The sequence below is a fragment of the Bombus affinis genome, chromosome 7, assembly GCF_024516045.1.
Source record: "Bombus affinis isolate iyBomAffi1 chromosome 7, iyBomAffi1.2, whole genome shotgun sequence".
Classification (NCBI taxonomy): domain Eukaryota; kingdom Metazoa; phylum Arthropoda; class Insecta; order Hymenoptera; family Apidae; genus Bombus; species Bombus affinis.
In genome coordinates this window covers 7,546,028-7,563,425 of record NC_066350.1, presented here as the reverse complement: position 1 = coordinate 7,563,425, position 17,398 = coordinate 7,546,028, and the positions used below count along the sequence as shown (strand labels likewise).

Below are 17,398 nucleotides of genomic sequence, written 5' to 3'. Positions count from 1 at the left end.
CTTTCGCCCCAGCGAAGAAACAGTCGAGACGCGTACAACTTGCCTCGTCGATGCTTCCGAACAAAATTACGAGAAAGATTGCTTTGTGAACCGTGCAATAAGTGAAGTAATAAAGCATTTTCCGAGCTGCCGTACAAACTTGCCGCGTGAACCGCACCCTTTCCCTCTCTTTTTTCTCTGATACACGGACTTCATCCGAAACGATCGTATCCACCTCGTATTTCTCTTGCCCGGTTCTTACAAAAGATTAACGTTACAGCGTTCCTTTCGGCTGAAAGTGTCCAAGTACAGTTCGTTGCTTCGATCAACCGAAGTTCGATTATCCGCGTTTTCCACCGATCTCGGTTATCCATATCTTTGATCGTCCGACGTATATGTCATACGCGATACAATCGTTTTTTGAGTCACCTGGTTAGTTCCTGAAGCATTGACGATGGTTTTTGAACGTACGAAGAGTACGGGCAAAGAACCGGATAAGTCGCATTTTCCACGTTTTATAGGGGAAATTTCAAAATCCATTATGTCGGACAGTTTCGCGTTAACAAAATTGTTTGCTTTTTAAGGTTAAATGCGTCCGTATTTCCATATTTTACAAAGGAATAACTTTAAAGTTCAATATATTGCCAATCAATTGCGCGTTATCAACATTGTTTCCCTCTTTGATTTTCAAGTCAAGCATGTGCTTTTCCATCCTCCTCGTAATTTTAAATACGTTGCTTGTTTTATCATATATACGTGTAGAAATATCAAAGATATTAAAACATCCTTTTTTCTAGTATTTATATCTTTGGTTCTTCCTAGAAAATTTCGTCGATCTACGGTGAGCTAAGATTTTCAAAATCCATTTCCCATGAAAATCTTTCAAGGGAACCGAACTGTGTCTCGAACTAAAAGGCAATTTTGGATTCTAAAATCGCTCTCATCAAACACGAGAAACAAAAGACGCGACATATCCTGCAGGCAGAATATACACCAGACAGCAATGAGTTACAAGTTTCAGCTAACGTTGCGTGATTAACTGTAGCTGCGGATTTATCCTCGGTCTTTTATCTCGAAGTCAGTTTTAATCGACGTTCCAGTGTATCCATTCGGTGTATGAAAGAATGGGAAGTACAGGGCGAAATTGGAGCAAATTGTTCGTGAAATTAGCGGAGCTGTGCTAGGTCCGAGACGTTCTTCTCGAAGCGACTCGTTGTTAAGCCGACACGAGGAACGGCCGGAAAAAGCAGTCGATGAATAATTTCGACGTCAACATGCCGTGCACGAGTGTCCCTTCGAAACGTATATATCCTTCTTGAGCAGCGAAACGCAGAAGGAGGCTCTAAATGGCTTAGAAAATACTCGAGTAGCGAGATGAATAAATGCATAAGTGAATTTACATTTGCTTTGCCGCGCTCGCGCCTTCGCTCGCGTACTACGCGCGCAGCCGAAGAAGCAGTCGGATCTGTTCGTTTCAGCAGAAATCTCGCTAGACGAAGCGCGTGCGATTAGAAGACAGATCTCGCGCTTCGCTCCTCTTCTTGCGTTTTTCTATAGCTGCAGAAAACACAATCTGCAGCTACGACGAGACAATTCGTACACGTTGGTCGTTTTCGTTGGCGCGAATTATCTTTGGTGCGAGGATCTCTAGAAGCTTTCTCTGTATCGTTGTGGACGTTGAACGAAAGGCGTATGGACGATAGGTCGAAGGGAGAAGTCGGTTCGAAGAGCCGCTTCACGGCGAACAATCGAATTTCCCACTGCGTCGACCAAGAATAATATCCCAGGAAATGCTGTCCGACTTTTAGCCGCTTGTTCCACTGCGAAGCGAAACGGCGCGCGGTTTTACGATGCCTCGCGAGGCAAGAAAAACGTCCAAGATACGACGCGCAGGACACCGCTGCAAAACTTAATCTCTCGCCGAAGAAACTACTTGGCACCGGGTCAACGATTTCGCTCGTGAATCGAGTTCTAATACAAAACCATGGCGAATCTCGTGTAAAGAGTAAGAGGGTATAAGTGTAAGAGTAACGATCTCTTCTGCGCTCCTTCTCTCTCGTCTCAGCGAGTTGTTTTCCTTCAGCGCCGAGCACCATTAACCCGGCCAAGATCCACTGGAAAATGCAAGCGCGAAAGTAACCGATTCGAAGTACGCGATTTTCTCGTGAAATTCAAACGCGCCACGTTGCCTCCACTTTGACTCGAAATCGGTCGTCGAGCCAACTCTTAAACGAGCTTCCGCGCGAGTAAAGTCGACTCGAGACGAAAATAGTTGGAAATACGCGTGTGGTAGAACACGCAAACAGTCTTCTCCGCGAAATTAGTAATATATTTGTGCGAGGACGTTTAACCTTGACGCCATTGCGTCGACATCGCCCCTTTGGAACTCGTGGAAATTCGCGAAGATCGTAAAAGGGTCTGCAGCGAATCACGAGATGCTTTAACATAGTTGAAGCGCCTCGCGTTCAAACTCTTGCTCGGCCTGTCTGTTTGTACGCGTGTGTTCCGCATTTCAGGGACGACTGCTAGGAAAGGCAGACGCGTACTTTAGTTCCTTTCGACGCTGCAACTATCCACGGCTCAGGACAACGAACGCCCCTCCCGAAATAGTTTATGAGTGCGCCAGATACTCCAGGTATGTATATATCTATATACTTGATTCTTCCTCGAAGAAAACCACGCTTACGAAAATCTTTCACGGGCTGTTGATGTCTTGTGAAACGTTCGTTGTACGAAACACGGGCAACGAGGCTCGATATTAAACGCGTATGGCAAACTTGTAGAAAATCGTACACTTAAGGTTCCGTAATTGTTAATAACAAAATTGTAACAGTCACAGTATATTAATTAAGCATAATTATATATAAATAATAGTTTTGGATTCATAATAACTAGCCAAACATACTGGAAGACTTATTCAGTCTCTTCGAGAACGAGTGCAGGTGTTTTACAGCGTAACGATCTATTGACGGACACTAGGACACGATGAAAAGTAACCGTCAAGCGTGGGCCGATTTTTTTCTTAATTAATCAAAGAGTTAAGTACGATACACGGTTTCGTACGAATAGCCCATAACGGACAAGATAAACGTAGAGAACGAGTTGTGCCTCGTATAAGCTCTTTTCGAGGTAAGTTTAGAGGGAATTTAGAGCGGCCGTATCTCTGAAACAAGAAGTTGGCTGGCCCGCGATTATTAAGCCTTTTTTATTGCTTCTGAAGTGCGCGATATAAATTCCCGGAGCCGCTTAAGGAATAGCCGGAATTTCGCGTGTTCTCATTCGCAACGAGCTACTTTTCGACGAAACGAGACCGGTGAAACTTCAAGTGGCCATATCTTGGAAACAAGAACTTGGCGGAGTTGTGTTTATTAAGAGGCGCTCGGGAGCACGGGCGATATGAATTCTCCGACGCCGGTTTTCGCGACCCTTCGCTCGTCGACCTCGTTCGAGTCTCTTTCGAGGTGTCGCGCCGCGGATTATTCGAAGCCAGCCACGCGGAAAACTTCAATTTCCTCGCGAGTTCGAAGGTGTCACCCGATATCCCCGGCATCTCGCCAGCTCGCAGACACCGGCCAACAATCGGCGAGTTAATTTCGCTTGGCGAAGACGTAAGAGCTCGTATAATTCGCACCAGAGGGCTGGAATAATTCCGCGGGGCGACAACTTGGAAAAACTTTGTTCGCCAGAGCGTTAGGAGCTTAGCCTCCTGCTCGCCGCCTTTCGGCTAAATCGTTGACCCTGACAGCTCACGGAGGCGCAACGCGGTTCGCTATTGAGAAGAGGAAAATTACAGGCGAAGCCGATCCACGAAATCGTCTTAATTATTTCTACTCCTCGCGAAATATTTGTCAATTAATTTACTATGAAATATATTTTATTCGCTGGTGTGGGCTGAAGACTGGCGTGATAATACAACGCCCGAACATCGCTAAAACGCTATTAAAATTCAATAGTAGAAGTGTCAGTTGTTTGAAGAAAGAATATTTACAGACGTGAAAAGAAACGCTATTTACAGACGTGAAAAGAGGATTGTCGACAAGTACTTTTGCATAAATTTACAAAGTACGAAATCTTACGTGTACTCTTATTCTTACGATTTCGTTTCATTGCAGCTCAATTCTCCCGTCTGTAATTTTTCCAGAATAAAATACTCCGTTATGCTGGTTCTATAAGTACGAAGGAAGAATAAACTTGCTTTCTATCGTTTCTTTTTCCACCGAGTATAATCCTTTCTTTTTCTTTTTGAAAAAATAACATAAGTCGTTTCTTAGTACGATATCAGATAACGACGTGCTTCGTCGCTCGTGATACGAGCGATAAACAGTTGTGAAAACTGGAAATGTTCGTGTGCTTTCATCGTTATAACGCGTAGCCCGCTCGTTTTTATTTACTTATATGTATAAATTATTTATATCGCGCGATCAATTGCCACGTTCTTGCACAAATCGTTTTCGACGCGTTTTGCGGTCGATCGGTTACGAAACTGGGATTAAAACGTAATTTCCTGTAAATATGGTTGCGTTTGTTATGGAGCGTTGCTTTCGTTATTTTCGTTGAATTTGCCAGCGAAATTTGTTTACAAATATACAGCGCAATTGCTGCTATACTATTTACCAAATTTTCCCAACGTCGAATTCATCTAACTCGCTGCTGTTTATGGTTCGCTGCGAAGCTAACTCGGTCGCGTAACAATCGCTAGATACAGATCGACGCCCTTGAAACTAGTTTGTCATATTTTCATTATAGAGTGGTACGCGTTTGATGGAGAACATGGCGAGGATCTGTAGCTCTCGACGATGTCAAAAATAATCATTTCTCATGGGATTTTTAGCGGATTCGTTGCCGCAACGAGCCGGCTAAACGTCGAAATCCAAATCGGTATAAATATCGTGCTCCACTTCAATCCGATATTTTTGTTCGTTCGTGATCCAAATACACAGGCTGTTTCAAAAGGTCAAACTTCGCCAGCATGTAACAGCATCTTCAAATTGTTTAGTTTTTATATCATAACGCAGATTAAGTAGAATTCTCGAAATCCAGAGGAAGATCCTCGGTGTCGATAGAACCGGTGATATTTAAAAATATCCAACGCGTATACGTACCATATTTGAGGAATAGTTAAAACATTTTGCTACCCGTATTTTGAATAGATAATTCGAATTTACAACGTGATAATTAGCAATTCACCGTTAATTTGTACGCTTTGTGGTAAAATCCACATGCTGTTGTAATATCGAAAAGCTTCTTTCGTTTTATGAGGATACAATAGACGCGCAACCTTTTTGTTTTATATTATTTTGTCGAATTACGTACGATCCGTTTTGTTCTGTTGAGATAAACACCGCGACATTTCACAGACTTGGTTTCACGTTTGTATGAAGATGCATTGTTGTAGAAAACACGTTTGCGAAAGACAGACATTTTCCGGACAATAAAGAGTTGTCAAGACAAAGAGTTCGATGGAAAAGGACGTCTAATCTGTAAAAACTATTCTAGATATTAATATATTTGATGCTAATAAAATACATCTGTATTTACCTATCTCAGACTTGGAATTGCACATTTTCTTCACGAGAAATACTGTTGTTATTTCTTTATTTAGAGGTAGAATCATATTATTTTATTCTTTGAATAAATCTATCACACCGTTCTGAGCCGAAAAATCTTTATTGCACTTTCTTACATGGGTTAGGGATAAAAACAAGAGAACATCTTAAACCTATCGATTAAATCTATCGATTGTATCTAGAACTATCTTAGTTACTATTTATTGTAATTAGCGCATCTGCATATGAATGGCGAGCGCGAACTCACGTTGTAATTTTCAACAAATGCCTTTAACAAATCGATGAAAGTGCATGTAGATTTGTGACGGATAGAGTTTGCCCTAAACGGAAGCAACGCTTCACCGATGAAAACATCTTACAACTTCAAAACTAATAATGTTTTCATCCGCGTTTATTACGGCTGTTTTGATTGTTTTGCTGTTATTGCGCGCTTCTAAAGTTCAACCGCATCCTTTCGAAACACTTTTTAGAGAGGCTTGCGAATTACAAATGCGCATAGCGTACAATCCGTGCTAGTTTCCTGCAATCTCGTTTTCAAGCGGCAAAGAGGGATGGGGAGAAAAATCACGAGCGAATTTTGCATCGCGATCGAACGAAAGCTCGTGCCGCTTCGGAAATTTTTCGAGTTCGAGATCGTTAATTAAAAGCAGCGCGAGCAGAGGGGGAGAGTTAGTAGCCGGTGCCGCATTTTGACGCGTTTTTCACCTACTGTTTACATTTTATCGGGAAAACCGCGCGTCCTGCGTTTCAGGTCAGCCAATTCAACCGGAATGCTGCACGTTCAGTAGGCTTTAACGCGACCCAATGCATCGTGCACAATGCCGGAAGCACACGGAACTCGTTTTCCTTCATCGACGATAGCACGGTCGTTCGTTCGTATAAGTCGATGAAAGAAGACATTAGCCCGAAGCATAGCGTTTTAAAACGGTTTCGCCACCTAAAAGAAGCTGTAATTTTTATCATTTTTTTACTTTCAGGATGCGGCTATTTATGCGAGTTTGTATTGCTGCGAAAGTAAAGTAATTAAAAGGGTGAGACCTGGACAGACGTTTGTTCCGTTTTAGATAGACGTTTTAAAGCGTCGTATGCCGGCGCGTTCTTCTTAAACTCTTGCACCGAGAAGAGAAATTATGCACGTCAGTTTTAATATGCTTCTAAGGCGCGAGTGACGTGCATAGCACGTTGACTGATTTTGAAATAAGTAAATATGGTAGCACTCGCTTAGCAGCAACTGGTTCGGAACGAGTGGCATATTTTTCTACGAGTATTCTACCTACAAAAGGTAAACAAACGCGTGAAAAACAGGTGCAAGGTACGTGCAAAACATAAAAACACAGTGAAAATACTTGAAAGTGGAAGAAAGGTCTCGCTGCAATGTACCGTGTAGTGCGCCGTACGATGTTAATGAACAGTTTTTATTTGTGTACTTAGCTAAATACTGTGATTATTATACCATACATGTTTATAGCATCTACAGAGATTATATTGCAATCAGATTCACGGATATCCGCGAATCAATTTTCCACGCAACAGAATAGTCTTTCCCTTTAGCCCGGTAATTGCATCTCGATTACACTTCGGTCAATTTATTTAAAAATTCAAATTTTATTTTACCAATCCTGATCTTAGAGCATCGTGTCTCTTTTTTATCAAAAAGATGGGAAAATGTATTTTAAAGTATTTCTACCATCGACTTACGGTCTAAGAAATATACAGTCGCGGATAGAACAGCAGACAGTTGATGTTTATAACAAATATCTACAATATTACCGTACCATGAAATATGTCGTGTGGAAGAACAAGAAACAAAATTATGGCGCATATTTCGAACCAGTCAGCCACTGCATCAGCGAACATTGAATACGTTAATCGTCGCTATTGTCGGAACCCACGTCTTTCAGTACGAACGCAAAACAGAGCGGAAGTCAGTGCGAGCTTGCGACGCAACGCACGCGGGCAGAAATTTTCGCGATGGTTCGTCGACTGTGGCGTGGTTGGCTGGATAAGCTTTTTATTTCGTCCGGTTTCGAAATTTTTAACATCCGTTCGCTTTGACCGGCCAATTTCACGAACGTTAGGTAACGGTAAAAAAAATAATTGAACTCGTTTCAGGCAGCGATCTCCGTATCCTGAGGTCAGATTTGATCCGACAATTGCAATTAACGCGACGACAAATGAATGACCGCAACCGTGCATACTAGCGTTAGGGGAAGGGGGTGGTGAGGGTAGAGAGGGGGAAACCGGCGGGAAAATCGAGTTTAGCTTTAAATCAAAGTTACGCCCCCGGTGCTCGGCCCGTTAATTTACAACTTGAAATTCAATTTTCTCGGAATTTTGTCAACAATGCAGTTTAACGAGAACGCCGTGCAACGTTACAATAGAGACAATATTTGATTTTAGCTTTTGGGACATTCCGAGCGCTTGGTGGCAGGCGAGCACCGTCACCATGGGAATCGGTGTCGCGATCGCGCTGATCGGCGCGCTCACCCTGCTAGCCGCTGTCACCAGCTTCCTGCCGCACATACTGAAAACGCCTAAACACACCAGAGTCCTGGGCTCCCTGCAGTTGCTCGCTGGTGAGTACTTTTTCCGACTTTTCTTCTCTTGCGTCTCGTTCTACCTTCTACCACTTTGCTCGCTGTCACAGTCGAGATATGGACGCCGCATTGACTTTAATCTTTAAAACTAGGTCCTTCATAGGAACATAGAGTTACGTAGAAATTACGTTTAGGGTAAATCGTAAAGATTTATGAAATTTCCACGAAGAGAAATTATTATTTCGTTTGGACGATACAACGACCAATAAGGAGACGCCACGGTCGTTGGGTCATCGGTTTTGATAAAACTTTTCCTGTCGGATGTAAAACAAAAATATGCCGTCCCATATTCGGTGGTTTTTGGGAATATTCGTTATTTGGTAAAATATTTAACATTTTAGTGATTCCTTGATCTCTAAATTTCAAATGCCCTTTGTGATCGATAATTGTGTTGTTTTGTATTTTTCCTTTCTATTTGTTTTTTTATAGATCCATTTCTATATTTTTGTACGATATTTTATTTTTCAATAATTTTTTCATCGCTTTCATTAATTTTTCCCCTTTGTCTATCTTTTTTTAATCTGTTGTAATTGCGTTATATTATTTACGATATATAGAGTACTACATATCGTAAAAATACGAAAAATACTAGTATTTTCGACAAAACGAACGTTCGATGAAAAGCGACGCGTTACAAGAGCGCATTGCTCTCCTCGCGTTATCTGGGAAATTTCAATTGAATTTTGTCGTGCACCAAGAGTATTTAATCGTGTCTTTAAAAAATACTGCAAATAATCGATGATAAATTAAAGAATGTATTTTTGCCTGGCGGTAAAAGCAGCGTCACAGCATTACCAATAGCCTGTACAATATGGTGGAATAAAGTTCAACGTGGATGAACAATTTCCATCGTGATCTATAAAAATTCTATTAAATTAACCAACATCTGTTTGTGATCGGAATTAATAGGAATTTATTGTTTCCACAACATGGACTGAATATATTTAATATCTTTGTTAAATAACTAGAATTTACCAAAAAGAAAGAAAGGACGACAGAATACGGGTCGGCTTGTTTTTGCTCTAAATTTGTCAGAAAAAGGTTTATCAAAATCAATGACCCAACGATTGTGACGTCTCCTCCTAAGTTTATCGCACGGATAATATATATAGATCGTCTAGAGGACCTCTTACGTTCGATGACGTTGACGACCTTAAATACTGACAACGATATTGATCGTTCGAACGTTCCCATAAATGGAGATGCTTGGAATTTCGTATTTATTATACCGATACAAAGCGAACGCAAAAGAATCTATCATCCACAGCCAATCGTTGTACGCTGTTGCAGAATCATTCGCACCTAGACATTCCTTGAAATCAACGAGAGGTAAGCGAAAATAAAGCAACGAGACACTGTGCAACCGTGCAATTCGTGATAGATACGTAGCTCTAGCAGTTACAGTTGAACGAAACCCGTGTCCCGTTCGCTCCAGTTTCTCGAAACAATTCCACATTTATTCCCTCTCGCGGAGCATCTTCGCTTTCGTTTAGCTGACTATCGAGCGGAACGCGTCGTTGGAAGCGGTACGCGAGCGGTGGTCGCATCGGACGATTACATTCCGCGCTCTTGAAGCGGCGGATAAAGCTTGCTCGAGTCGGCCGTTTGCCGTTTTCGCGGATCAATGGAAGCTGGAAAGTATTCGCGGGAAATTGAAAGCAGCGTGTCGAGCGATGGAAACGGCCGAGAGCCGAGTCATCTCGTGGCCGATCGTTTCGAACGGTGGCAGGCGCGTGTAACACGTTCACGGGCGGTTGTAGCGCGGCCGGTTCGCTTTCATTATCGTAAAACTCGCGCGGCCACCGCCAGTCGACCGGATGCTGGTTTTTAATCTCGAGCACCACCGCAACGAACAATGAACGGCGTTCTTTCCCGCGGACTTTATTGCCAGGAGTATCGGGCTCGACGCTGCGGAGGAAGCTGTTTCCGAGGGAAACCGAGCAAATATCTTTTCGCTGCGCGTCAAATATCTGCGGCGTTTCGAGGGCGTGAATCTTGCGATGCTGCAACGGGTAAATGAGTTTCCTCGATGAAGCGCGTGCACGTGACGAGCAACTAGGCAAGTCGAATTTTCGGCGAAGAGGCAAAGAATAGTAGAGTTGTTGCCTCCAACATTGGTGGTTCGTCTAGTTTTATGTAGCAATAAGGCTCCACTTACAGCAATCGCTATAAGCGAGCTTGAAAAATGAAGCACGTAACGGAAAGTGAGAAAACAGAAGATTAGAGCCATTCGAGGTTTGAAGTATTTAGTTGGACATGTTCCCAGTATTCAAAGGATCGCGATTCCACTTGATTCTAACTACGATAGTTGTACGTAATTGAGGTTTACGCAAGTATCGAAACGCTTGCTGATTATAAATAATATTGTAACATTATTGAAGTTTCCGCAAAATATCGTCGAGGACGATATATGTAGGTAATCCTTAACGAATAGCGTCCCTCTTTCACTCTACCTATGCAAAGTTTTGATCGTTTAGCCCTTTCGCTTCGACAGTCCAGTCCGCCGAAGTACTGTCACTGAAAGGAGGCGCGCTCCAGAAATGCGCACAGTGTGCGTGGTTGCTGTATATACGTTTTCCTAAGTCTTAAAACCCTTAGAGTGCTATGGGTGCATATATGCGTCTGGTAAAAGCTATCGGTATGGACTAAGGACACATATATGCGTTTTAAGTAAGTAAGTGCCCGGCATGGACTAAGGACGCATATGTACGTTTGGCAATTTTTCCGAACACCTACGCAGAAGTAATACTATTACGTTTGTGTGAGATAAATATAAATGCATTTCTTAGTAAACAAATGCCAATAATGCCTGGTTATAACAATCGTCTACCTGTTTCGTAGACAGTCGCATCTAATTATCAAGAAGAAAATGTGTTGTTTGTGTGAAAAATAAGAGAATGCAGAAAATGCGATGTCGGATTATGTATCGATAATTGTTTTGAAATTTTGCACACACAACTGAATTATTAACTCGTGTTATATTTACTAAATTTAGTTTTCTAGTTTATTGTTTTTTAGTTTATTACCCAAATTCTAGTTAATTATAAATTTCAATGTTTATAATAAATAATTAATACTAAAAAATAACGCTCTTCAATCATTTAATCTCGTGCAAAAGAATTACTATAACTTATTACGATTTGCGCTTCGAATAGTCAATCAACAGAGTTCAGTCTAACGAAAAAGTATTCCGTTCACAGCGATCGTCAGCGCTAGACGCGCGCCGTCCATACGGTCCGCATAGGTCGCAAGTATTCAGCACTCTAAGGATTATAACAATAATTCTTGTAAGAACCGTATATGAGATATCGTTTCACTGTCAATTGATTTAACAGACTTTTTAGCACGAAACACTATACGATCGTTTGGATGTTTAAAATATATTGCGTGGAACGTTTTGATGTTTCTTATCACAATGAGTAAATTTAAGAAGTGATTAATCCAATATATCGGTAAAATCAACAGAAAATGTTCTGCCGATAACGACAAAATGTATTATTGACTACAGATGATACTGGTGTATGCCTGATATTATGGTGTGCCGAACCCAGCATTCGTCATGTGGTCGCCGCCTATAAGCGGCGCTCGAAGCGAAAGGGTTAAAAGGTTTCTTCCATAATTTGGTCCATGTTGAAGCGCTCACCATTTCTAAGAAAACTCTACATCTGGTCTTTTTAGTTTTCTCAAGCACTGAAGCCATCGACAGCGTATAGACAAAAGACGAAGGCAGACCATAAACAGTAGACAGGCGACGTTGGCTTCGAGGTTTTTAGTTATAGGGTAACACTGCCAGCGTGCGGATCTGGACCAGCTTAAATTACATTCCTACTTATACTTGTAGCGGCACTCGACAACAAATACCGCTACACGACACTAACTAAGCAACGGACACGGTAGCGAAGTGGTTAGCGCTCTAGGTTTCGAACGTTCGGGACCCGGGTTCGATTCCCGGCGCCCGTGATCCTATTTTTCTACCACGCATCAAAATAAAGAATAATTAGCAGTGCCCCAGCAGCGACATCTACAGCCAGCAACTACTACTATCACCGACGACAACATAACGCCATACACGCCTCATACTTATACTTCTGTAATAATACGTTGACTGCCACGCGTGTTTTCAAAGAAATCTCCGTCAGGTCACGCGTGCCAGCAGTATCAAACGTTCTCTGCTAGGTGCTCCCATCGCTATTTTAGTAATGCGAGTCGCTCATGTGGTGGTCTTAAGAATGATCTTTCGTTTCGTTTGTTTGCAACATTAAAACCACTAGCTTTTATTGAATATAATGAAGGAAAGTGTGGTATAGATTATTTCGACCAAATGGCTTTTTATGCCACTACAATTAGAAAAGGAATCAAATGGTACAGAAAACTTGGCATTCGACTCCTTTTGGGAATTGTTGTAAACGCTTTGGCGGTTTACAAAATTGCAACAAGGGAGAATATAAATATTAGAATATTTGGACAATTATTAGTTGCAAAATTATTAGGGTTATCTGAAAATACAAAGAATCCTTGTCTTCGACGGAGTCAGCATAATATCGCCGTTCGGAAAAATGATCCCGGAAGAAGAATTAGATGCGCATGCAAAACTATGTTATGCAAATAAAAGACATCGAATGAACCGAAAAAGGCACAAAAGAATTCGAAGAAAACAACAACTTATTGTCCAAATTGTCCCAACCAACCTCAGTTATGTATAGAATGCTTCAAAGTTTTACATTCTAAATAATATTTTAATAAACCATGTTCGCATTACTTTTAGAACAATTCAACAGTTTTATTATTATGGAATAACTTTTTAAATACCTACAACGATCCTTAAGTAGTCAAAGTAGTAGATCCCAAGTAGTCAAATAAGCGACACCCAAATATGGGTGTCGTGGCAGTCAACGCGTTAAAATATATTTTCTACCTTACAATTTATCCGCGCGTTTCTCTCTTTATACATCGAATAACCTCAACAGTCCAACTATCGCATCTTGTATAAAATCGTTCTAATGCTTATAAATGGGGCTCGGTATATCGCTGTATATCCGACCCTTGAAGACAGTTGCAAGAAACGATGAATCTAGCGCTGACTACAATGCGAAGCAGACATTGCTACGATTCTTCTCAAGAGCAGCATTGTCCTCGACCTCCATCGTACATCCGGTACGTGTCCTTAACAAGAACAGTGTCGAGCTCCGTTGCGTCCCATCGATCGGTAATAAACGTAAGGCGAAGCTTTTATAACATATAGTGCAATCCTCTTTAGGTGATTCACCACGGTGCAAATTTACTTTCCTCATCTTTCGTTTCTTCTCTCCCTTTCTCTTTATCAGGCTATGTCCCACTCTTTTTTCTTGTACTCCCCGCTTCGCGGTCTGCCACCGTCCAACGAAAAACTGAAAACAATAACCGCGATCGTGGTGTGCGGTATCGTGAGAAAAATCTGATCGAGCGGATTGACGCAGGGCGAACTCCGCTCGACATCCGCAGGCGAACGTAGCCTGTAATTAACATTAGCCAGACAATCATCTCGCGTTGGGTTCGTGATAACGCACGGCGTCTCGCGTCGTTTCTCGACAATGAGCTTGGTAACACGATTCGTAACAAGTTTCGTAATAAGTTCGACACAGGCTTGCAGAATAGCTTGCGTAATAGACTGCACAATAGGTTTTGTGCCAGCATCTCCGACGGACCCGCGCTCCGTACTACTCCTTACCGGTAAATTGATTCGCGGATTTACGCTAGATTTTGTGGCGAGTTTTACCTCGGATACGCAGAGATGTCTATCTTTCAGTTTCACAAACTTTGAAGCTAGATGAATCGCGTTCAACGTTATAATAGATCTCATAATGTCTGGTAAGGTTTAAAATTCATGCGGAAGCGTACCGTGTGCTCCTACGGTTTATACAACTAAATTCGTGGTACAAGCCGTGTCCGGGAAATTCTATAGCTTAAAATAAGATGAAAATCAAGAATAACACAGTTGCGTCGGAGGCTTCATTTTCGAGAAAATCGTGCTTGGAAAGTCGTCGTGTAGGTGCACGCTTATTCGTCTAATTGTCGGTTATGTATAGGGGTGGAAAATAGGCAGCAAGTTTTTCCTATTATATGACGAAATAAGTGGGAAGGGGATTTTTTCGAAAATTTGACGATTAATCGGGTTAATTCTTAATCGAACGCGTTTCAACTTCATTTCGTGTATCTCGAACGTATAGTTTCGATCGATGCACATCGTCAACATTTCTAGATCGTCCAGCCATCCTTGCGGATTAGTCATCGGTCGTAACAGCTATTCGATGAATAAGAAGAGAATGACAAGGCGAAAACGTGTTCGAGAGAGATAGAACGACAGCACGTAGAAAAAAAAAAGTTAATAGAGGAACGTCTACTGTCTGCGAGGCAACGGGAAAACACGACGTTTCACCAGGAAACATCTAGACAACGAACTGTCCACAAAGAAAACGGATATTACTCGAATATCATTCTTCTTTGGAACGTTGACACGTTTCATTTTCTCGTTGGTCGCGCAGCATGCGTCATGCGCCGTGCATCGTACGCTACTCTCGTCTCGTTGACTTTAAAACGCCTTTCCATCGCGTATCACCGACCTCGCTTGTTATTATTAACAAACTCGTGGAAAACCGTAATACGCACGAATAGTAATATTATTTATTAGCTCGCCGGCAGCCATATCCGATTTTAATCTCCATCGATTTCCAACGTTCTCTCGCTATCGAATTGTAAATTTCGCCCGCGTTGCTGCCTAAATTTGCAATTTTATCGTTCCTCTCGGGGAAAAGTCCGTCGATACCGAGGACGATTGGCCGGCCGTTCGAAATACCGTCAGCTTGGTCGTCTCGCTCGCGACGAAACGAGAACGCAGCCACGGCGAGGTCAAAGGGCAGGGAACAGGGAAGGAAAGAGATTAAAAGAGAATCGCGTGGTTGACCGCGGATCGCAGGCTCTATTTACTCGAATCACGTAAACCGAAACGAGGCTCGAATTACCGGCTCGATTTCGCGGTAACAGAAAGCAGGGATGCTGAGGATACCTGAAATTCCAACCATCTACCAGCTGATGTACCCACCGAGTACGAAAAAGTACCGGGTTCAACTCTTGAGTGGATATCGGGTTGACAGTCTATTCGAGAATCGTGAAATTTATATTTGTTCGAATTAACATCGAAAATGCGGTTTATTAATTTTTACCGCCGCTTTCAGACCTATTTTATCATCCTGAACCTTTCAAACTTTATTTCAAACTTTTCAATCGATACGATCACCCCGTTAACTTGATACAGTCGTAATATTTCGTTATACGTAAACGCGGTTAGTTATGATGAATAGAGTCACGATAGTTCGGTTCCATATGAAATTTTCTGACCGAAATACATTTTGTTAAAAAGAAATAAACGATTAATAAATACGCGGAGTGTTCCAGTGGTGAAAAGGCGAATCAAAAATACGTAGAAAATCTGTCGTGCGACGCTTCGTTTCGGAGAAAATTGAGTTGGAAAATTTGCCGTCGATATGAAAATATGTGTACCTGGCTAGTTTCCGGTTAGTTAATGGTCGAGTGTACAACCAGCGATGGTGAAAATATAAAATATAAGAAACGTACCGTATCGGTCTAATTGTTTTTTCATGTAAATTACGAATTTCACCTATTCGCCTATTAACAACAGAGCTACCATTTTATCGACACAATAATTAAAAGTTTCCCAAGATTTGATATATCGATGTTTCGATTATTTAAGAAACGATATGCGTAATTACGATAGAAATAATACACGTTTATACTACATTAACCAACAATGGCTGTTTGCAGTACTAGTAATTGCAACGGTTTCAATTTAACAATTGTTTGTAAAACAATGTTAACTGTGTTTGTATTAGGAGAAAGAAAACATAATTGTTACCGTCCATTCAAGTATGCCGTTATTCGATGACCTGTAGCGACTACGAATTTTCACCTCGTGGGATGCTCGATTTATAGCGGGCGTCCAACGTTTTAATATGTATAAATTTAATAATTCATTTAGCTGATCCGCTACTGCCAGGACTCTCACTCGGTTTCTGCTACCGCAAAACAACATTAATTTCCATCCATTAATCGTGGATTTTTGGTAAATGTAGAAACATCTGTGCGTTAAAGGATCGAACCCAATAATGCACTGTATGATACTACTTCGGAATCCTCTCATTCCTTCCTCTGGCAGACAAATGGCCTGTAATTAAGAGTTAAATTAAAATTGAAGATCCGGCGAATCCAGCGAAGCCTCGCACAGACACGTCGAGTAATTTGGTCGAGTGGCGAGTAATTCGGTAAATTAGTGTGCGGGCACTAAAATTTAGTGGAATATGGTTGCCTGATAGCTCGGTACTGATCGATCGAATCTGTAACTTCACCGAATTAATTTCCCACACTTTCCACACGCTAAATCGTTTAGTGGCAAGGGTTAACTTATTATCATGCATCTTGTACCATTTTCTCGTTACAGCAGTGATGATATGCGGCGGCCTGGTGATGTATCCTATAGGATGGGACAATCGGGAGGTACAGGAGTCCTGCGGGAAGAGCGCCAATGTATACAATCTCGGTGAGTACCGACGTCAAACTTTTTTCCAAGGAATCGCACGCTCTTCGACTCGTCGTCGATCGACGTCGCCAATCTTGACTCGATTTCCAGCAACAAGCTCCATTGTTGAAAACGCGGCTGCGAACGTTAGAGCGGTGTCGTTAGGCGCGATTCTACCTGTAACGAGGTATAGAAAGAGCAACGTCACACTGCGCTACATCTCGGGATTATTACTCTTACAAATGTAACGAGGTTCTTGGAAGTTTGCACATTTAGGTGGCGAGTCGGCGCGGCGCTGACCCGCAGCCATTCCTGGACCAGCTTACGTAAGCTGCCGCAGACTTATGGCGTCTGTAACCTCGCGAAACTACGAGCCACGTCTACAACGAGTAACTCTTGATTTTCTCTTGATTTAAGCTACCTGCGATCGACGCTCGCCGAGAAAATTTCTGCGCTGGTTAACTCGTCGATTGTACGCCGCTCGAAAAACCATCAGACTCGGCTTGTTCTCCTTCCCGAACAAGCAAATCGTTTCTCCTTTCAAATTTGCTCACTCTTGTTTAAGAGAACTTCGATTCTGGAAAAGGAGAAGAAATAGGGGACGATTGAGCACGACGAAATCATCCGGTCGACCAAGCAATTTCTCGGAGAGCATCGACTCCACGTTAAAGAGACCAGTTCGTGGC

At 42.1% G+C, this 17,398-nt stretch overlaps 1 protein-coding gene across 4 annotated transcripts in view; it reads left to right on the top strand.

The window, feature by feature from the left end:
• LOC126918806 (LHFPL tetraspan subfamily member 6 protein-like) overlaps positions 1–17,398 on the top strand; it is a 35,968-nt gene that overhangs the window by 6,979 nt on the left and 11,591 nt on the right. For 2 of the 4 annotated variants that reach the window (XM_050727211.1, XM_050727209.1), the window contains exons 2-4: positions 2,496–2,614; positions 7,947–8,122; positions 16,638–16,733. In XM_050727211.1, coding sequence (XP_050583168.1) covers positions 2,496–2,614; positions 7,947–8,122; positions 16,638–16,733 — 391 coding nt within the window. Of the gene's footprint in view, positions 1–2,495; positions 2,615–7,946; positions 8,123–16,634; positions 16,734–17,398 lie in introns of all 4 variants that reach the window. The other 2 variants (XM_050727210.1, XM_050727208.1) reach the window with 1 other exon arrangement.